Consider the following 21691-nt stretch of genomic DNA (forward strand, 5'->3'; position numbering starts at 1 on the left):
AGCAATGCACTTGTTTTACCTTTTGGTTGCTAAATGTAACAGAAAAGCTCCAACTGTGCTGGCTGTAATTTCCTCTCCCTGTGGAGCTGCAAGCACACCCAGCTGAACAACTTCTCCGCACATAAAGAAGGAACATCACTGGCTTTAGCGAGAAGCATTTGCATTAGCAAACATTTCCAGCCAGAGGAGTCTTATCTGCCAGCAACATTAATGGTCACCAGTGAATCCAAGTATGTTGAAAATATATTTTCCCAGTGTGACCACAAAAGAAGAACTCTACTGTGTGGAAAAGATGAGGAATATTGACTTATTCAGTGATAACTCTCAGGGGATATGAGGGTACAATTGTTCCAAAACCTAAAGAAAAATCTAATACAACATGGAAAGGATTTTCAGTGCCAGACGACGAGCTTTCAACTCGTCTAAATGTGCTGCTGAATGCAATGTCAGTCAGACAGAAATGTTTTTCTTTAAGGCAATCATTGTCAGCCCAATTGAAGTGCATTAGCCCTGCTCATAAATGTTAATGCAAATGAACCAGATCTGTGATGGGCTGAAAAAGTGCTGTTAGCGAAAAGTGAAAATCCTCCGTACCTGCTTCTAGATATAAAGAAACCCGTTTACCCGGTCACGTTGACTTATTTCACCGAGCTATCTTTGTTTTCACGATTTCCTGTTCATGAGTAATAGAGGTACATTTGACCATAGAAGTTAGATAGAGTGAGGGCATACACTTGTTAGGCAACAGCCATCAATACCGCTGCTACTTGAGGTAAGATTAGAGCAGATGAAACCATAATGGCCCCCATGGGGAATATGGCTTGTCACAGCAGAGAACAGGATATAAATAACAGTGTAAAGACACAGCCTTCTTTTTGTTACAAGTTAAAGTGGATGTAGAGGTGGAAAAATACATTCACGTGTCATAAAGTGCAAATACACACTAGCAGTGCGACTGCTGGTAACACTAGTGCGTAAATATTGATTAATGGCTTTTTCAAAGAGGAAAAAGTACGTATGAGTAAATTTATGTGGCTCTCAGACCGCACAAGCCACAAATCAACATGATTAAAATACTTCTGCGCAGCAAACACAAAACTTTTCTCCTTCCATCCCCAAACAGCCGAGTGTAATAAATGTGAACCCATGAGGTACAAAACTGCTTGGGTCGGTGTGGCGCGTGCGTGAGTTACAGCAGTGTTTTCACATTATTGAAAAAGAAATGTATTTCAGATGATTCAATAAATTTGATCAAGCTCAGCAGCGATGGTGGGTTAGAGATTTTCTCCCAGGCAGAGTCAGTGAATATGATTATTATTGTTTAAGTTCCTGGCAAAGTCATCATGATTATACCATTACTGACTCTTGGTTTGAGCTGAATAATTTACCTCCTAATTAAGATTCAACTCAGTAATTATACACAAACACAGAAGAACCGGGGAAATTAGTTAAACCATAAGCTATAACTGCCTGGTTTATGAGGAGAAGGCATGTGATTGATAAGGTATTAGTGTTTGGTTATTATGATAAATTATGACACACGCAGAAGGTCACCATTGGAATATTGGTCTATTTATAACAATTTGTGTAAAATACTTCTCTCTGCTCTGCCTGGTTTCTTTGTATCAGTGAGCACTTTCTGTATCCACTTTCTCAAGCATCCTGGTTACTTACAGTAATCTCAAAACCAGCTTTCAGTTTCACAGATTGCTGTTTGAAGCTTTCAGGAGACAAATCCAGATGAGTATTAAAAAAACAAAACAACAAAAATACTTGAGTGACAGCGTTTTGTATTAAAGGTGACAACCATGAAGCCTGGAGTTACTGGTGAAATGAAACAGGTTAAATCAGCACTAATGGTTATTAAATACTTCATTAAGTGAGTGCGGGTGGGGGCAGGTTGTTGTTTTTCCACAGTTAAAAATAGTTGTATGAATGCATTCACTGCCATGGGCTGTTTAGTTTCCAGTTCACCTAATCTGTACCCAGCTCACAAACGTTTTTAAATTTAGTTTTAGTCGTAGTCAGAAGATCAGAAGATTATAGCAGACTAAACCTAAAGTTGATTAAGTTAACTAAAATGTAAGGTGGAAAAATTTGTTGTGGTTTTACTCGTGAGAGCTGCTCCGCATGTTTCACAAAGCATCATATCTTTATTGACATCAAATGCTAAATGTGTCCGTATGTCACAGGCACAAAGGAGATTACTTCTGACTTGATTACTCCCAAATTCGTCCCAACTCAGTTGTGATTGAATCAGGTCTCTCCAGAATATTTTTGTTTGTTGACAAAAGTGTCAGTCAGTGTCAGTGTCACTGTCTATCATAGTTTTTGACCTTTAGTTTTTATTTAGTTATCGTCTTTGTTATTGCCAGACAAAAAAAAAGCTGGTTGATGAAAACTGACAATAATGATTAATGCTTACATGGAAACTCCAGAAAGGAGACCACTGTTACACTTCCATCAGTGAATGTAAATGCTAGTTTTTTAGCTATACTAGGTTCCAAAGTATTCAATTCAATTCAATTCAGTTGTATTTATACAGCACCAAATCACAACAACAGTTGCCTCAAGGCACTTTATACAGGGAGTGCAGAATTATTAGGCAAATGAGTATTTTGTCCACATCATCCTCTTCATGCATGTTGTCTTACTCCAAGCTGTATAGGCTCGAAAGCCTACTACCAATTAAGCATATTAGGTGATGTGCATCTCTGTAATGAGAAGGGGTGTGGTCTAATGACATCAACACCCTATATCAGGTGTGCATAATTATTAGGCAACGTCCTTTCCTTTGGCAAAATGGGTCAAAAGAAGGACTTGACAGGCTCAGAAAAGTCAAAAATAGTGAGATATCTTGCAGAGGGATGCAGCAGTCTCAAAATTGCAAAGCTTCTGAAGCGTGATCATCGAACAATCAAGCGTTTCATTCAAAATAGTCAACAGGGTCGCAAGAAGCGTGTGGAAAAACCAAGGCGCAAAATAACTGCCCATGAACTGAGAAAAGTCAAGCGTGCAGCTGCCAAGATGCCACTTGCCACCAGTTTGGCCATATTTCAGAGCTGCAACATCACTGGAGTGCCCAAAAGCACAAGGTGTGCAATACTCAGAGACATGGCCAAGGTAAGAAAGGCTGAAAGACGACCACCACTGAACAAGACACACAAGCTGAAACGTCAAGACTGGGCCAAGAAATATCTCAAGACTGGTTTTTCTAAGGTTTTATGGACTGATGAAATGAGAGTGAGTCTTGATGGGCCAGATGGATGGGCCCGTGGCTGGATTGGTAAAGGGCAGAGAGCTCCAGTCCGACTCAGACACCAGCAAGGTGGAGGTGGAGTACTGGTTTGGGCTGGTATCATCAAAGATGAGCTTGTGGGGCCTTTTCGGGTTGAGGATGGAGTCAAGCTCAACTCCCAGTCCTATTGCCAGTTTATGGAAGACACCTTCTTCAAGCAGTGGTACAGGAAGAAGTCTGCATCCTTCAAGAAAAACATGATTTTCATGCAGGACAATGCTCCATCACACGCGTCCAAGTACTCCACAGCGTGGCTGGCAAGAAAGGGTATAAAAGAAGAAAAACTAATGACATGGCCTCCTTGTTCACCTGATCTGAACCCCATTGAGAACCTGTGGTCCATCATCAAATGTGAGATTTACAAGGAGGGAAAACAGTACACCTCTCTGAACAGTGTCTGGGAGGCTGTGGTTGCTGCTGCACGCAATGTTGATGGTGAACAGATCAAAACACTGACAGAATCCATGGATGGCAGGCTTTTGAGTGTCCTTGCAAAGAAAGGTGGCTATATTGGTCGCTGATTTGTTTTTGTTTTGTTTTTGAATGTCAGAAATGTACATTTGTGAATGTGGAGATATTACACTCAACAAAAATATAAACGCAACACCTTTGTTACTGCTCCCATTCCCCATGGGATGGACGTAGAGACCTAAAATTCATTCCAGATACACAATATAACCATCCCTCCCAAACAGTGGTCACAAATCAGTCCAAATGTGTGGTAGTGGGCACATCTGCTATATTGAGATAATCCATCCCACCTCACAGGTGTGCCACATCAGGATGCTGATCTGACATCATGAGTAGTGCACAGGTGTACCTCAGACTGCCCACAACAAAAGGCCACCCTGGAATGTGCAGTTTTGTCTCACAGCAAAATGCCACAGATGCCACAAGCAATGAGGGAGCGTGCAATTGGCATGCTGACAGCAGGAATGTCAACCAGATCTGTCGCCCGTGCATTGAATGTTCATTTCTCAACCAGAGAATATGGCAGCACATCCAACCGGCCTCACAACCACAGACCTCGTGTAACCACACCAGCCCAGGACCTCCACATCCAGCAGGTTCACCTCCAAGATCGTCTGAGACCAGCCACCCAGACAGCTGCTGGAACAATTGGTTTGCACAACCAAACAATTTCTGCACAAACTGTCAGAAACAGTCTCAGGGACGCTCAACTGCATGCCCGTCGTCCTCATCGGGGTCTTGACCTGACTCCAGCTCGTCGCCGTAACAGACTTGTGTGGGCAAATGCTCACATTCGATGGCGTCTGGCACGTTGGAGAGGTGTGCGCTTCACGGATGAATCATGGTTCACATTGTTCAGGGCAGATGGCAGCTGAGAATGTCCCAGTTCTTGCATGGCCAGCATACTCACCGGACATGTCACCCATTGAGCATGTTCGGGATGTGCTTGACCGGCGTATACGACAGCGTGTACCAGTTCCCACGAATATCCAACAACCTCGCACAGCCATTGAAGTGGAGTGGACCAACATTCCACAGGCCACAATTGACAATCTGATAGACTCCATGCGACGATGTGTTGCACTGCATGAGGCAAATGGTGGTCACACCAGATACTGACCGGTTCTGGGTCCCCAGACCCCCAATAGCGCAAAAAACTGCACATTCCAGGGTGGCCTTTTGTTGTGGGCAGTCTGAGGTACACCTGTGCACTACTCATGATGTCAGATCAGCATCCTGATGTGGCACACCTGTGAGGTGGGATGGATTATCTCAATATAGCAGATGTGCCCACTACCACACATTTGGACTGATTTGTGACCACTGTTTGGGAGGGATGGTTATATTGTGTATCTGGAATGAATTTTAGGTCTCTACGTCCATCCCATGGGGAATGGGAGCAGTAACAAAGGTGTTGCGTTTATATTTTTGTTGAGTGTATATTGGTTTCACTAGTAAAAATAAATAATTGAAATGGGTATATATTTGTTTTTTGTTAAGTTGCCTAATAATTATGCACAGTAATAGTCACCTGCACACACAGATATCCCCCTAAAATAGCTAAAACTAAAAACAAACTAAAAACTACTTCCAAAAACATTCAGCTTTGATATTAATGAGTTTTTTTGGGTTCATTGAGAACATGGTTGTTGTCCGTCAATAATTCTGCACTCCCTGTATTGTAAGGTAGACCCAACAATAATACATACAGAGGAAAAACCCAACAATCATATGACCCCCTATGAGCAAGGACTTTGGCGACAGTGGGGAGGAAAAAAGTGTGATTCAATGCAGAGAGGTCTATTAATACATAATGAGTGAGAAAGGTGACTGAAGAAGAAATACTCGGTGCATCATGGGAATCCCCCGGCAGCCTACGTCTATTGCAGCATAACTAAGAGAGGATTCAGGGTCACCTGGTCCAGCCCTAACTATATGCTTTAGCAAAAAGGAAAGTCTTAAGCCTAATCTTAAAAGTAGAGATAGTGTCTGTGTCCCGAATCCAAACTGGAAGCCTGAAAACTGAAGGCTCTAAAACATAGGTGTCAAACTCTGGCCAATGACCTATTAACTGTTGGACCAGTTCTTAAATGAAGTTTCAGCATTTGCCTTACACATAACCACTTGACTAAGGTTGATGAACTTTGGTTCAGTAGTTTTTGTGTTACTGACATGATCACATGTCAGTTTTACCTTGATGGAGGCATAACCTAAAAACTCTAAATGAAAATGAATTATATTATTCTTGGACCTTGAGGATAACCTCATTCTCCTCAGTTCCAACGATTCTTTCAGTTTGGTGCAAATGTGTCACTTTAAATTAAAAACATATAGTAAAAGACTAACAGCTGTATGGTCGACAGAGGCTGTGGATTGTGAATGAAATTCAGTAGTTTGAAGACAAGAGAGGCGCTAACTGTTTTCAGTTACCTCAGCTAAATCAAGCAATGGCAGCAACTACCAGTGGGAATCAAATATACCACTGAGGTGCACTGGAGCAGTGGCACCAAGCACCACCAAACTGTGAGGTGTAACTTGTAGAAGTAGACAGAGTAGTAAAACTGGGGCATATTGTTTTGAAATTGCAGGTTTTCTTTAAATGACTCTGGTGGTTGATTGTCTCTTTGCAAATCATCACTCATTAAATTAGAAAAATAATAATCAAGAAATCATAGCTTCTGTGGTGTCAGATTTGTAAGGGAGTAGGGTTAATTGAGCCTTTCACTTGAACTTTTATTTGCAGCTTTTTTGCATTTTCTTGAACCTAAAGAAAGGAAACCTTTTGGAGGCATGTTGTTTTACGCAGTGGTTTTATATAATCTGGCCCAATTAAGCTCCAGTTGAGTCTGACACCCTTACACTAGAGGGCAACTGACACAAAGTCCATTATAGCAATCAACCATCAGCAAAGGGATTGCTTTGTAGCTGATGGAGTATAAATAGGATGGAAACCTCCTAAAATAAAGCTGGTGATTGCCTTTTAATTTTTTCACAGCTTGCAAACAGCTGTGGTGACCAACCGGTCCCCCAGACACTGAGCATTCAAGACCATTAACCTCTGGGTGACCACTTTCGACTGTGATTACACAGGTTGTCTGGTGGTGGACAGCCAGACAGTTTACTCGCTCTCTGCTGACTGGATCACTCTCAGGCAGTTTTTGCATTAGCGAACTCGAATCAACTGGTTGGCAACTGGCTGTATTCTGATTTTATTCCTGTATAAAAGCAAGGCTCTGAATGTAAGTAGTCAATGTGAACTTCGTCATCTTTATCAGACAGAAACAGATTTGTGATTTCCATTGATTTATGACAGTTAATTACTGTATTATCACAGACAGATTGCATGTAGTTGTAAAATGGACTCATTCAGTTGCAAGCTGATAGCAGACTGACTCCATCTTATTTCCATTTTATCATCATCTTGATACACCAAAGTCACTCTGAACGTGGTAACTGACAGTGCCACTCACTGCAGCCTTGTCCCTGTCTTTAAAACAGTTTATTCATTTTTTCACATGGTTGCAATAACTTTGGCACCGCAGTCTCCAATCATTATTTTTCCTAGTGCAACTGTAGCATTAAATATATCTAACCAATGCAATGAGTTTTCATAAATTTAGTGTTTTATTTATTTTTTGTTAGCCCAGGTCAGACCCTAACCCTGTGATGGGATAGACAAGACTAAAATAAGCTCTGACTTCCTTGAATTTCCACTCCCTGTTTCGTATCTACAGTGTGTTAGACAGCCCCAGACTCTTTCCACTAATATTTGCAGGGAAACAGCTGTGCACTATTTCCTGACCAAACTGTTTGTTCTCATCCTTGAAGCTCTTTTTTTTTCAATAGAAACAAACCTTGCAGTTCAAAGACACTTCTGACAGAGCACAGCCATACAAGAGAGATCTCTCTTGTATGGCTGTGTGAGATGGTCTTATTGCTGCTCCTTGTCGATGATGCGGTGGGTGATGGGGGGACGACGACGCAGTAGAGCACTTCTGAACAATTCAATCTACTCACTGGCCACAGAGTGCAGCAAAAGACCAACAAGAATGAGGCAAAGACGATGCAGCACAAGGCAACTGTCAGCATGCTCAGTGTTTTCCACACGACAGCTCCTCTGTGTTAGTGTTTGTGATTTGTGTAACAGTTATTGTGTACATCTCTGTGAGAGTTGCCATTGCTTTCAGACGCCGTAGTGGACACTTTGCACCAACAGTGGGCACATAATAGAAGAAGAAAGGAGAAAAATAAAGCTGCATGTCAAACCTTTCATAGTGGCTGAATGTTGCCATTGTACAGGTGTCCCTCAATTCTTTTTTGTAATTTTTAAAACCTGGTTCTTTGATTGTCATGCTAGTTTGCCCCCATAGGCATTCCTCTCAGTGATGGTTGGATTTTCACTCCTTATTGCTTTTTGGCCATTCAGAAAAGCTGTGGCTGCACAACATTTCAGTAAATCTAGACTGAGTTAGGAGTTTTTGTGCAAAGAGGAAACATAAGGCAGATGCAACTTTGTCTTAATATGCTTTTACAGGTAAGTCATTGAAACTGTTGGTGACAGTCTCTCTCCTCTTGTATCTTAGCTTGTTTCTGAGTTTTCCAGGAGAGCGCTGTCACTGCAACCATGGTAGCAGGAAGCATGGAAGTGCATTTACACCATGGGACTGATAATGTTTTCACATATTTACAGGGCATATTTAAGATTTGGTCAGGTGTTTCAATAACATATAATGAGTTTAATTCAGCTGGTGATCAACAACAAAAGTTTCCAAGCCAGAACCACTGACTGGTAATAAAGCCATAACCATCTTACCAGACAAATAATTACAATGCTGTTTTCCAGTCATGCTGGCATTTTGTAATGTAAAAACTGCTCCTTGAAAAAGCTGACCTAATCTCAAATGTTGTGTGTTGAGGTGGAACTTGCTGTCTTGCAGACAAAGATGTGGGAATCTGCCAACAACCAAATCATCAATGCAAGGTTTTTGGTGTAGCACATTCTTTGCAAATGAGCTTAGAAAGAAAAGCATCTGGACTTCTTTAAGTAGCTTGAAGACGTTTCACCTCTCGTTCAAGACGTTTCTTCAGTTCTAAGGTCAAATGGTGGAGATTTAAGATTTAATAGATTTAAGCCCTATCAGAGTATCCCACAAGAGGGACATGGACCCCCTACCTCTTCTTAATCACACGAGCCAAGGTGTGAAAACGGGTGTAGGTCACAATCAGCCAAGGTTTCGGTGGTGAACCCACCATTCTTTGCAAATGATTGTCACCAAGTGAAAGGGCATCGACCGTCTGCAACCACTGGCACCAGGTGGTTATACCATGTCCAATGTGGCCGACAGATCACAAGTAGTGTGTGCAAGACGTGTCCTGAGGAACCTCAATAGCTGCTGCTCCTTCATGTTGGAAGGAGCTGATTGAGGTTACTCAGGCATCAGATCCCCATGGCTCTTGAAATCTTCCAAGTGGTGAGAGATTTTTCAATTAGGGCCCAAACATGCTGGAGAAATGATCATACCTGGCCAGGTAGTGCCAGGTGTTGCTGAGACAATGCCACAACCTGACTCCAGGTGTTGGAACGATTTGTTTTGATTTGTTGATTTGACATGAAGATGATTTAAAAAGACAGAATCCATCTATGAAAGGCATTCTCTTAAATTCCCCAACTTGTCTGAAATTCCTTTGTGAACAGGTAAATTGCTGTGCGGAAGAAAAGACCGGAGTTTATCTGGGTGGGAATTACACACACAGACACTCGCTGCACATGGTAAAGCCCAGTGAAGTGAACAAATGAGAATAGTAAATTGATCCATTAAAATCTTGGGTGTGCCAAAGACAGGAGCAGCTCAGTACTTGAAGTGTGCCTGTTCGTTATACGGAGCCCACTCCAACTTACTGTGCATATCAAAGGTTAGCCGTCGCTTCCTGCATTGTTTGGTTTACATGCTTGTCTTCAGCTGTGACGGGGTCAGAGTCCCCTGACTGCTGAGATGAATAATTGCATGCTTTTAATTTGATCCTCAGCGGTACATCTATGTACATCAGAGGCTTTTCAGAGTAGAGAAGGAGCAGAAGGGAGTGGAGAATGCACTCAGCCAGAAAGCCTCTGACAGAGAACAATACATATACACTGGTCAGATTCAAACGAAGGGATGGCATCATCAATTGCAAATGTGTCACAAACAGACAGATTCCCCCGTGGACACGGAAGAGCAGAAAAACAAAGGAAGTGCGAAGCATGCTGGTTGCCATGTGAAAATGAGCGTGTTCCTTAAGGATTTGGATAGTAGCACACTTATTTGTTTTGGCTTCAGACTCATTACTTTGGATGTGAAATGACAGCATGTGGTTAGAGGGTGGATTTTAGCTCAAATTTGAATGGCCGTGCTGCAATAACACATGAAGCTTCAAAATTGCCATGTGATGGTTTGCCACGGGAGCATGAGGACTAAAAGATGGATTCCCGACAGAGGGAGAGTTTTAGGCACACACACTTACAGATTTCTATTTTTATTTAATATTTAAAAAAGCTAACTTTACTGACACGACTCACATAGCTGTGGGTAGTACACCAAAGGGGATCAAATGATTGCTTTTTCCAAATATGTAGCACATAAACTGTAAATGGGTATGCACTTATTTTTTCAGAGAATACAGTTATATTTAGCACAGTATTATAGTTTCTGCAAGCTGTCCAAATCTTCCTTAAAAGAGAGAACAAAGCGGTCGAAATTGGCTGATAATTCTCCCAAAAATGAAGCTGATGGTATTCTTTTAATCTAACAGTTATTGTGTTATTTCATATTTCTCAATTGGAGTGTGAAGCCTAACCTTTTTATCTACTGTCAACTGTTTTATGGAGATTATCTTGTGATGGGAGTCATATCCACTTTTGAAATGTATGGGATGCTGTCTCTGACTTCTTATAAGTTTGCTTCCAGACCAAAAAGTTACATGACACAATTTTATAATTTTCTTAATACCACCTTGGGACTTGCACCCAAAGCATATGTTAGTCTCTGCACTACATCCCACCCAAGAGGTAACGACACGAAGTGGGAATCTTGGCCTGTCAGTCCAAACTGGAAAAACTGATAGAGCTCAGAAAGGCTTAGTTGTTCCTGTCCACATGCTTCTATGTCCTCGAACTCCAGCTTGCCCTTGATGGTATTTTTGCTCTTGTGCCGCCTGGAAATTTATATTTTTGCTTTTATGATAAACAGCTCTTGATTGAATTGTCATGAGCTTTGATGAAAGAGGATAGATTGTAATGATTAGTGACCTCCTGACACCAAGAGGTTTAAAGTTTCAATCAAGATTCACATTTGTGGTGTTAGGAAAAATATTACAAATTGTAAGATTGTCATCCTCAGAACTAATTAAAAAAAATGATTTCAGTATCACAGAAAAGTTAAACAAAAAGCGATTATCTGAGCCAGAGAGAAAGTCTGTGTGATGCTTGTGCCTCCTATTTGTACTATGACAAACTTATAATTGTGACACTAACAATTGTTCAATTGTTGTTAGTTTTAGATGCATCACACACACACACACACACACACACACACACACACACACACACACACACACACACACACACACACACACACACACACACACACACACAATGATGAATAATTCATTCATTTTGTTCACTGCTTTCATTTGCGCTTGGCTAACACTGCACTGCAGTCATTGGATTAACTGAATCATTGAAAACCATGAAAACAATCCGGAGCAGTGTTGTCAGTGTTGTTCTCCAGTATAAAAGCAGTAAATATGCACCTATCCTGCACACTGAAAAAGAGTAAAGGTGTACTGTATGTATTAGAGTGTAGTTCCTGCATATGAAACACGCTGTCATCACATCAGTATATGACAACTAGGAAATAAGAACAGATTGTTATTTCAGAAACCCACTGCCTCAGCCATGACTAGCAAACATGGCTGTATACTAAAAATGTTTCAAGGATTAGTCAGTTTCAAGCATCCCATCATTTCATCACCCCGACCTGTCGCAGCAGATGGCCCCGCCCCTCCCTGAGCCTGGTTCTGCTGGAGGTGTCTTCCTGTTAAAGGAGAGTTTTTCTTTCGCACTCTCTCCAAAGTGCTTGCTCAAGGGGGGATCATATGATTGTTGGGTTTTTCTCTGATGTATTATTGTGGGGTCTACCTTACAATATAAAGCAGCTTGAGGTGACTGTTGTTGTGATTTGGTGCTGTATAAATACAATTGAATTTAATTCATTCTTAGTTTTAAGATTCAGTTAAACTGATGACAAATGGACTGGTTCTTAGCACTTTTCTACTCTTTCTGAGCACTCAGGGTGGTTTATGGCACCCCCCAACTCCATTCCTTGTAACTGTGTACTTCATGCCTAAAGAGGAAGGTGATGGTTAGCTGTAAAGCCACTTATTACTGCCTGCAGTGTGGAGTTCTGGCTGTTAGCCTGCAGATTTCTTGCTAGCTGAGTGATGTACAGTAAAAACTCCATGTCTAGTGAAATATGTATGTGGGTAAGTTTGATGTCAAGCTACAATTTTGCATTCAGTTGCATTCAGACTGGACTCTTCCATGACATGTTTCCTGTTCAGCAAGACTGAATAAACTGCTTAGTTTTCATGTTACATTCTTTTAGAAATCCTAATATTCAGCATGATTGCTGTTTACTCTCATTTAATATGTGACCTCACTTTTACTTTAGTGGGTTATTGCTTCTGCTGCTGTTTTTACTGGGTGAAAAATTGCAACTCCAGCTTTGCCTATCAGTCATTTACATGGTCCTTAATGGGCTTAGCGAGTTTGATGTCTCAAGGGCAAAAAACCCTGCTATTTGCAAAGCAAAGTTTATACTCTTAAAAATGGATGAGGCTGACTGAGCAAATGCAAAGGCAAATGCAAAGGCTTACATATTCACCCTTGTGCACATTCCGACACAAATTCAACACCCCAGTGCTTGTAGATGGTGGCTCTAATGGGCTGCTGAAGTTGCCATATGTTTGCTGTATTTTGTCTCTGTTTTGTATCTCCTCATATTTGAATGTAAAACCACAGAAACTGCAAAGCAAAGAATATTTCTCGGCCATTAATCACACTGAGTCATGTCAGAAAAATGTAAAGTATACTCACACACTTTATGTTTTCAGTTTGCTCCAGGGGTAACTTTGACTTAATCAAATAAAGTCATCTCTTATAATTATATTTTTAAATATTCATGAACTCTATTTCATCAGGCTTGGAAAAATAGATGATTTTACAGTAGATTATTATGAAAAGAGGTGTTTCATCTTAAAAATCCAGCATAGCCTCATTTGTCGGGGACTCTTCACGTTAACACTATCTTCACATTGTACACCTCTTAAAGCCTTTTGTTTAGTGCGGTTTGATGCGTGACTCAGTGAGGTTGCCTAAATCAGATAATCAAAGCGTGTACTTATAAGCTTCATGAATCTTTCAGCACCTTCTCTGCTGTGTTTTGTTCTGTGAGAGGACAGACACATTTTTGTTGTCAGAGCTTAAGTGGCAACCTTGGCTGTCAATAACAAACCCTGTAGATGAAATAACAAGCCTTAAAATACCTTCTTAATGACTGGCTCCATGCTGTGTCCTAACCTCACCTTCATCTAAAACACTTTTGGATTTGTTTCTCTCGCTGAAGGTTGTAACACTTGTCTTTGTGTTGTTGTTGTTTCCCCCTCCTCTGCAGGGTGAGTGCTCCCAGAGATGCTATAACATCTTTGTTCTGGAGACAGTGTGCGTCGCCTGGTTCTCCCTGGAGTTCCTGCTGCGCTTCATTCAGACTCAGAGCAAGTGTATGTTCCTGCGTACGCCTCTAAACGTCATCGATGTGGTAGCCATTCTTCCCTACTACATCACCCTCATCGTGGACTCTCTGTCGGTGGGTGGGAAACCTGCAGGCTCAGGGAACAACTACCTGGAGAAGGTGGGGTTAGTTCTCCGAGTTCTCCGAGCACTACGGATCTTTTACGTCATGAGGTTGGCCCGCCACTCCTTAGGCTTGCAGACCCTCGGCCTAACAGTGAGGAGGTGCACGCGTGAGTTTGGCCTGTTGCTGTTGTTCCTGTGCGTGGCCATGGCTCTTTTCTCACCACTCGTTTTCCTAGCTGAGAGCGAAATGGGCGCAAAGCAGGAATTCACCAGCATCCCTGGTAGCTACTGGTGGGCGGTCATCTCCATGACTACAGTCGGTTACGGGGACATGGTGCCCAGAAGCATCCCTGGCCAGGTGGTGGCGCTTAGCAGCATCCTGAGCGGTATCCTCCTCATGGCCTTTCCTGTCACGTCCATCTTTCACACCTTCTCCCGCTCCTATGTTGAGCTGAAGGAGGAGCAGAGCCGGGCGCTCAGGCAGAAGCCAGACTCGCAGGACAGCACCAAGTCGCAGAACAGCGAGGACTCCCAGGAGACGGACAGCTACCATGGCATTACAGAGGCCACGGCTTCAGCCATACAGCGGAGAAAGTCCATGGCTGCTCAGAGGGCAGCTGAGATCAGAGCGTCCATGAAGACTTAGCCTCTCTGTCAGCCTGTCTTTTTTCAAGCGGGAGCCACAGAGGCTGATACCCAGCACTGGGACTTCAAAAATGACAAGCTGCGGCACTGTGAACAGGGATGAGGTTTTCTCTGTTGAGCTCGGGGTTTCCGCTTTGAACGTGTGAAGCGCTTGTGCACCAGAGTGTGTCTGAATTTCGCAGGTTTTACAGGAGAGCCGCAGACGAGGTCTTTTTCGTTTTTTACAAATCTGATTTTAAAATATAGGAAACAACACAATATTCACACTTAAATATCTTTAAAAAAACAAAAACAAACCTAATGGACCGTACTCTCACTGACTGTGACTCAGTTTAGTCTCTGAAAAGAAAATCTGCTACTAAAACACACGTGTTCTTGTTTAGACCTCAGAATAATAGTTTATGTTCCTCATGTAGCTGCATTGAGTGGATTGTGTGAAATAAAGGTGTTTGCTGAGATTTTAAACATGCAGTTTATTATTAAGATCTCAATTCAGTATTTAATTATGTGTTGTATGATCTCAGTGCATTCATTTCCAGTGGAACACAGCTATTTACTCTCAACATAATGATATAACACTCATTCATCCGTCAGAGGGCTTTTCAGTCTGCTGGGATGTTTTGTTGTTTTAATTGGCAACTGACAGGAAGATTGTTCCCACATTGGCATCTCCATTAAAAGGCTTTGCCTGATGCACAGGGAGATGCTTCAGTAGCATAGTCTGATAGTTCATGCGTATATGCTTATGACTGATACCAGGCTCATGTGTTGCCAAAAAGCAAACTAGAATAAACATTAGCTTAGCTTAGCATAAAGACTGGAAATGGGGTGAATACAGGCACGATCTGATGCGATGTGTTGGTGCTGTTCCTGGATCATCAAAACTATTGTTCAACATTGCAAGTGATCATTTGCATAGTCGTGATGTAACCATTTTGTTTTGTGTAAACACCACACACCAAACCTTAACCCTCACCTCATAACCATAAAGACAACCCTAATTATAACCTGATCACCTAACCCTGACACTTAACTGCCCCCTTTTCAGGATGTTTTCTTGAGTGAACATCAGCAGATTTTTCCATGTCGTAAAACTATGACATCATAACAATGTGATTGGTCACTTCTAAACTGGACCGACATTGACTATGATGATTCTGGTACAACACCAACACTGGGATTAGGTACAGCTGAATACAGGGCTGGGTTAAGCCTGCTATGTTAGTGTGCACAGCAAGAAAAAAATAATAATCCTGAGCTAGTGTTGTGGTGGTCAACAGCTGAACACAAAAGGGAACCAGCTGAAAGTTGGAATCTAGACAAATATACATTCTAATCATATATCTGAAAGATCTGGAAAAAAAACTCGAGACTTTTTATTATCCTTCAAAGGTTTTTTTGGTTGTTGCTAGCTGAGTATAGTTCCCTGTGTATTTGTTTATTAAAGATACTAATGTTTAGCTCAGATTATAATAGCTGCCGTTATAGTAAAAAAGAAAGAAACAAAAACAAACAACTTTTGGACACAATTTTTTGTCCATATGAAGGATAGTTTTTCAATCAACTTACTCTAACACTGACACATGAAGATGTCCACCCAGGGTCTCCCAATCTATCCACAAAAGCATTCACGTGAAGAAGGTCTTGTTGACCTGTGACAAACATGGACAGGTCTACTGGCAGCAAAGTGGCTTTCAAAGAAGCAATGTGTGTGTGCGTGTGTGTGCGTGTGTGTGTGTAGTAGGAAGAGAACTGAAATATAAATATAAAAATGTGTGAACATAACTCACAGCGGGAGAAACACACATAGGGAGAAAAGCTGGCTGGAAAAGGGGCGACTGGGTCAGTCAATGGGCTTACCAGTATCACGAACTCATCATTACAGCACAGCAAGATCTCAGATTAACCTCCTAAGACCTGAACTCTTCCACAGCATGCATTTTTAATTTCTCTTGATATTTGGGCATATTGGGACCCGATGAATATAAAAATAAAGAATTACCAGATTTTTTTTTTTTACCTGATTGAGAGCCACATGTGAGGATATTCGTTTAAAATTTCGATAGAACAGTAGCAGTATAACATCCTCGTAAGTGGATATCACTTGGTCTAAATAACCCAAAATGTGATGTCCACATATGTGGACGCCAGGTCCTAGGAAGTTAATTATAACTGCATATTTCATTAAAGCTTACATTTTCAATTCTAAATTAATTTGCTCCCTAGATGAAGGTTGTATCCTTTCAGATGCTACCATTATCACCCCCCCCCCACCCCCCCCTCCGATCTGTTGTAGCAGATGCCTGCCCCTCCCTGAGCCTGGATCTGACGGAGGTTTCTTCCTTTTAAAAGGGAGTTTTTCCTCCCCACTGTCACCAAGTGTTTGCTCATAGGGGGTGGTCTGATTTGGGGTTTCTCTGTATTATTGTAGGGTCTTTACCTTACAACATAAAGCGCCTCACAACTGTTGGTGTGATTTCGTGCTATAGAAATATAGTTGAATTCAAATGAATTAATATTGCTATTTTGAGCCTAACTCAATTCAATTCAATTCAATTCAATTTTATTTATATAGCGCCAAATCACAACAAAAGTCGCCTCAAGGCGCTTCATAGATACAGAGAAAAACCCAACAATCATATGACCCCTATGAGCAAGCACTTTGGCAACAATGGGAAGGAAAAACTCCCTTTTAACAGGAAGAAACCTCCGGCAGAACCAGGCTCAGGGAGGGGCGGGGCCATCTGCTGCGACCGGTTGGGGTGAGAGAAGGAAGACAGGATAAAGAAATGCTGTGGAAGAGAGACAGAGGTTAATAGCAGATATGATTCAATGCAGAGAGGTCTATTAATACATAGTGAGTAAGAAAGGTGACTGGAAAGGAAAAACTCAATGCATCATGGGAATCCCCCAGCAGCCTACGTCTATTGCAGCATAACTAAGGGAGGATTCAGGGTCACCTGGTCCAGCCCTAACTATATGCTTTAGCAAAAAGGAAAGTTTTAAGCCTAATCTTAAAAGTAGAGATAGTGTCTGTCTCCCGAATCCAAACTGGAAGCTGGTTCCACAGAAGAGGGGCCTGAAAACTGAAGGCTCTCCCTCCCATTCTACTTTTAAATACTCTAGGAACAACAAGTAGGCCTGCAGAGTGAGAGCGAAGTGCTCTAATAGGGTGATATGGTACTACAAGGTCATTAAGATAAGATGGGGCCTGATTATTTAAGACCTTGTATGTGAGGAGCAGGATTTTGAATTCAATTCTGGATTTAACAGGAAGCCAATGAAGGGAAGCCAAAACAGGAGAAATATGCTCTCTCTTTCTAGTCCCTGTCAGGACTCTTGCTGCAGCATTTTGGATTAGCTGAAGACTTTTCAGTGAGTTTTTTGGACATCCTGATAATAATGAATTACAGTAGTCCAGCCTGGAAGTAATAAATGCATGAACTAGTTTTTCAGCGTCACTCTGAGACAGGATATTTCTAATTTTAGAGATGTTGCGCAAATGGAAGAAAGCAGTCTTACATATTTGTTTAATATGTGCGTTGAAGGACATGTCCTGGTCAAAAATGACTCCAAGGTTCCTCACAGTGTTACTGGAGCCCAAGGTAATGCCATCCAGGGTAAGAATCTGGTGAGATACCATATTTCTAAGCTTTTCAGGGCCGAGTACAATAACCTCAGTTTTATCTGAATTAAGAAGCAGAAAGTTAGTGGCCATCCAGGTCTTTATGTCTTTAAGACATTCCTGCAGTTTAACTAATTGGTGTGTGTTATCTGGCTTCATGGACAGATAGAGCTGGGTGTCATCAGCATAGCAGTGAAAATGTATGCTATGTCTTCTAATGATACTGCCTAAGGGAAGCATGTATAATGTAAACAGAATTGGTCCTAGCACTGAACCCTGTGGAACTCCATAATTAACCTCAGTGTGTGAAGAGGACTCTCCATTTACATGCACAAACTGGAGTCTATTAGATAGATATGATACAAACCACTGCAGTGCAGTACCTGTAATACCTACAGCATGTTCTAATCGCTCTAATAGGATATTATGGTCGACAGTATCGAATGCTGCACTAAGGTCTAGCAGGACAAGCACAGAGATGAGTCCACTGTCAGAGGCCATAAGAAGATCATTTGTAACCTTCAATAAAGCTGTTTCTGTGCTGTGATGAGCTCTGAAACCTGACTGAAACTCTTCAAATAAACCATTCCTCTGCAGATGATCTGTTAGCTGTTTGACAACAACTCAATTTAATTTCTTTAAATGTATTAAATATTATAAATTAATCCACCAATGAACATCACACAAACATAATAAAGTAAAAATATTTTTATTTGTGCAACTGTACTATGTGCCGATCTGTGCTTTTCTATGTGAGACTTGAAGACGACGTCTTTTACAAATGGCGATGCTTCTTTCCCACAAAAATGATTGGTTAGTAGGCGACATTAATCTGTTAACCGATGCATGCAAGGTGTGAAGCAGAAGTTGCCATGGCAGTGGATCCCAGTAAGAGGTTATAGCTATTAAGTTTTTAGCCACCTTTCTCACAACTGACCACCCAGAGTTGAACCTGAAATTATGTGAGGCTGATAATACAGGCCTCTGATTATGAACCAAAGATTGGTGTTTTTTCAAGAGAAGAAGTGACAAAATGTATCACCAGTGATACCTGTATTTATAAGTACATGAAGTTTGTTAGAGAGCAAGCACTCCCCAAAAGAAATTCTAGTTTTCTTCTCTTCAAAGAGGCTGACTAACTCTGACAAGTATTAAACATCCACCTTCAGGCAGTTAAACAACAGATCCCGGGAAAGCTTCATTCAAAAAGCAGTAACAGCTATTGTAAATAATTTCTACACCCTCACATAATTTCATGTAATTCCACAAACAATGCTTCATTTTCTTCATTTTCTCCCACTCGAGTGCCTGGTACTTTGAAGCGATACAACAGCAAACCATTTTCCCAAACTGTTGTCAAGCCGGAGGCGTCCAAGCGTGCTTGAAAGTGCAAATTAGGTTCAGGTATTTGCAAAAGGCCGTACAGGTTGCAAGGACGTGCTTGCCCTGGATTGCAGTCACTGGATTAAAAAATGTCATTAAAAAGTGTGAAAATACTACAGAGGGAACACTCTTAAAACTACTACATAATATTTCAATGGAAATAGAGTTTTGATGAGGAGCAGATGGTGTGTTTGAGTTTAAAAGGGTTTGTGCTTTGAGTCATAAATCCATAGCCTGAGGAAGTCTCTGACAAAAATGTGATAAAAATGATAATGAACACAGTCCCGTGTGAAAGGCTTAAACAATTTATTACACAAATGCTTCCTCAAACTTGCAGAGCTGTATGTGATATACTCACGAGGTACGTGAATCAGGACTGGTTTGATTGTGGTTTGACTTCTTGTTTTCATTTCAGGTCTGTCACTGATAATAAATTCATTCAGTTTTCATCTATTGTTGATTTAGGCACTCTGTTTGGAATTTTAGCTCCAGTCCAGCTGGATTCCATCTCTCAAACCAGGTATGAGGATAAGTCTTGTGGCAAAAAAGAGGGTTAGATGTCTTTGGGAAAACCAACGTGGTGCTCTGTGACAGGGGTGTCAAATGTAAGGCCCGTGGGCCAGATTCAGTCTGAGAAAGACTCCAATCTGGCCCACCTGAATGCTTTGAAAAATGTGAAGGAAGATATAAAGTTTTGACTTTTAACTAGATTTTCTATAGTGTAATTAGAAACTTTCAGTTTTATGATCACGGGTGTGGACAACGAGCTACCAGGACTTTTTCTGTACACGTTTATTCCTTGCAAATTGAACCCAGAGTCCAGATTTATTTCATGTACTACAGCAGCATTTCTATATCGTGTAGAAAAATTACATACTGTTATAATTGTTTTCCTTTTATTAAGATTTTGGCAGGATTAAATGTGCAGATAAACTTCTGTTCTGCTCTGTTTACCGTGTGATTTACAAGTCATTAGCCTGTGAATGTGCAGTCTCCCTTGGTTTCTCACTCAGATCCACCCCTCGCATGTCATCTCTGCTTTGAAAACACCACGAAAGCAACAGAAAACACTCAGCTTGACGCTTCACAATGGGACCTCGCTGACCACTGTGTGAGGCCATAGTGCAGTAACAAGCAGCTCCTGTCTGTCTTCCTTCTGATTGGCTGCCACTCACCTGGCTGGTGGGCGCCGCTGCTTCTAAACACGGTTGATATTGTATATATTGCAATTAGCCCAGAATTTTTTCAGAACTCACTGACCTGGATACTGGAGGTAGGGACGTGATCAATTCAATTCAATTCAATTCAATTCAATTCAATTCAATTCAATTTTATTTATATAGCGCCAAATCACAACAAAAGTCGCCTCAAGGCGCTTCATAGATACAGAGAAAAACCCAACAATCATATGACCCCCTATGAGCAAGCACTTTGGCAACAGTGGGAAGGAAAAACTCCCTTTTAACAGGAAGAAACCTCCAGTAGAACCAGGCTCAGGGAGGGGCGGGGCCATCTGCTGCGACCGGTTGGGGTGAGAGAAGGAAGACAGGATAAAAGACATGCTGTGGAAGAGAGACAGAGGTTAATAACAGATATGATTCAGTGCAGAGAGGTCTGTTAATACATAGTGAGTGAGAAAGGTGACTGGAAAGGAAAAACTCAATGCATCATGGGAATCCCCCGGCAGCCTACGTCTATTGCAGCATAACTAAGGGAGGATTCAGGGTCACCTGGTCCAGCCCTAACTATATGCTTTAGCAAAAAGGAAAGTTTTAAGCCTAATCTTAAAAGTAGAGATAGTGTCTGTCTCCCGAATCCAAACTGGAAGCTGGTTCCACAGAAGAGGGGCCTGAAAACTGAAGGCTCTCCCTCCCATTCTACTTTTAAATACTCTAGGAACAACAAGTAGGCCTGCAGAGCGAGAGCGAAGTGCTCTAATAGGGTGATATGGTACTACAAGGTCATTAAGATAAGATGGGGCCTGATTATTTAAGACCTTGTATGTGAGGAGCAGGATTTTGAATTCATTTTAACAGGAAGCCAATGAAGGGAAGCCAAAACAGGAGAAATATGCTCTCTCTTTCTAGTCCCTGTCTGGACTCTTGCTGCAGCATTTTGGATTAGCTGAAGGCTTTTCAGTGAGTTTTTTGGACATCCTGATAATAATGAATTACAGTAGTCCAGCCTGGAAGTAATAAATGCATGAACTAGTTTTTCAGCGTCACTCTGAGACAGGATATTTCTAACTTTAGAGATGTTGCGCAAATGGAAGAAAGCAATCTTGCATATTTGTTTAATATGTGCGTTGAAGGAAATATCCTGGTCAAAAGTCAACACGTCTCAAGGATCGCTCTAATCAAAGTTGCACACAATAATC

The 21691-nt window shown here is 41.5% G+C and overlaps 1 protein-coding gene across 1 annotated transcript in view; it reads left to right on the forward strand.

Annotated features, from left to right (window-relative positions):
* Window positions 1-14763, forward strand: part of kcng2 (potassium voltage-gated channel, subfamily G, member 2) — a 45824-nt gene extending 31061 nt beyond the window's left edge. Inside the window, exon 3 of the mRNA XM_085446183.1 lies at window positions 13480-14763. Coding sequence (XP_085302309.1) covers window positions 13480-14307 — 828 coding nt within the window. The 3' untranslated portion in view covers window positions 14308-14763. The remainder of the gene's footprint in view (window positions 1-13479) is intronic.
* The last annotated feature ends 6928 nt before the right edge of the window (window positions 14764-21691 follow it).

This window comes from Copadichromis virginalis, linkage group LG22 (genome assembly GCF_057382275.1).
Source record: "Copadichromis virginalis isolate Kocher_CV1m ecotype Utaka linkage group LG22, C_Virginalis_male_GT1.1, whole genome shotgun sequence".
Lineage (NCBI taxonomy): Eukaryota > Metazoa > Chordata > Actinopteri > Cichliformes > Cichlidae > Copadichromis > Copadichromis virginalis.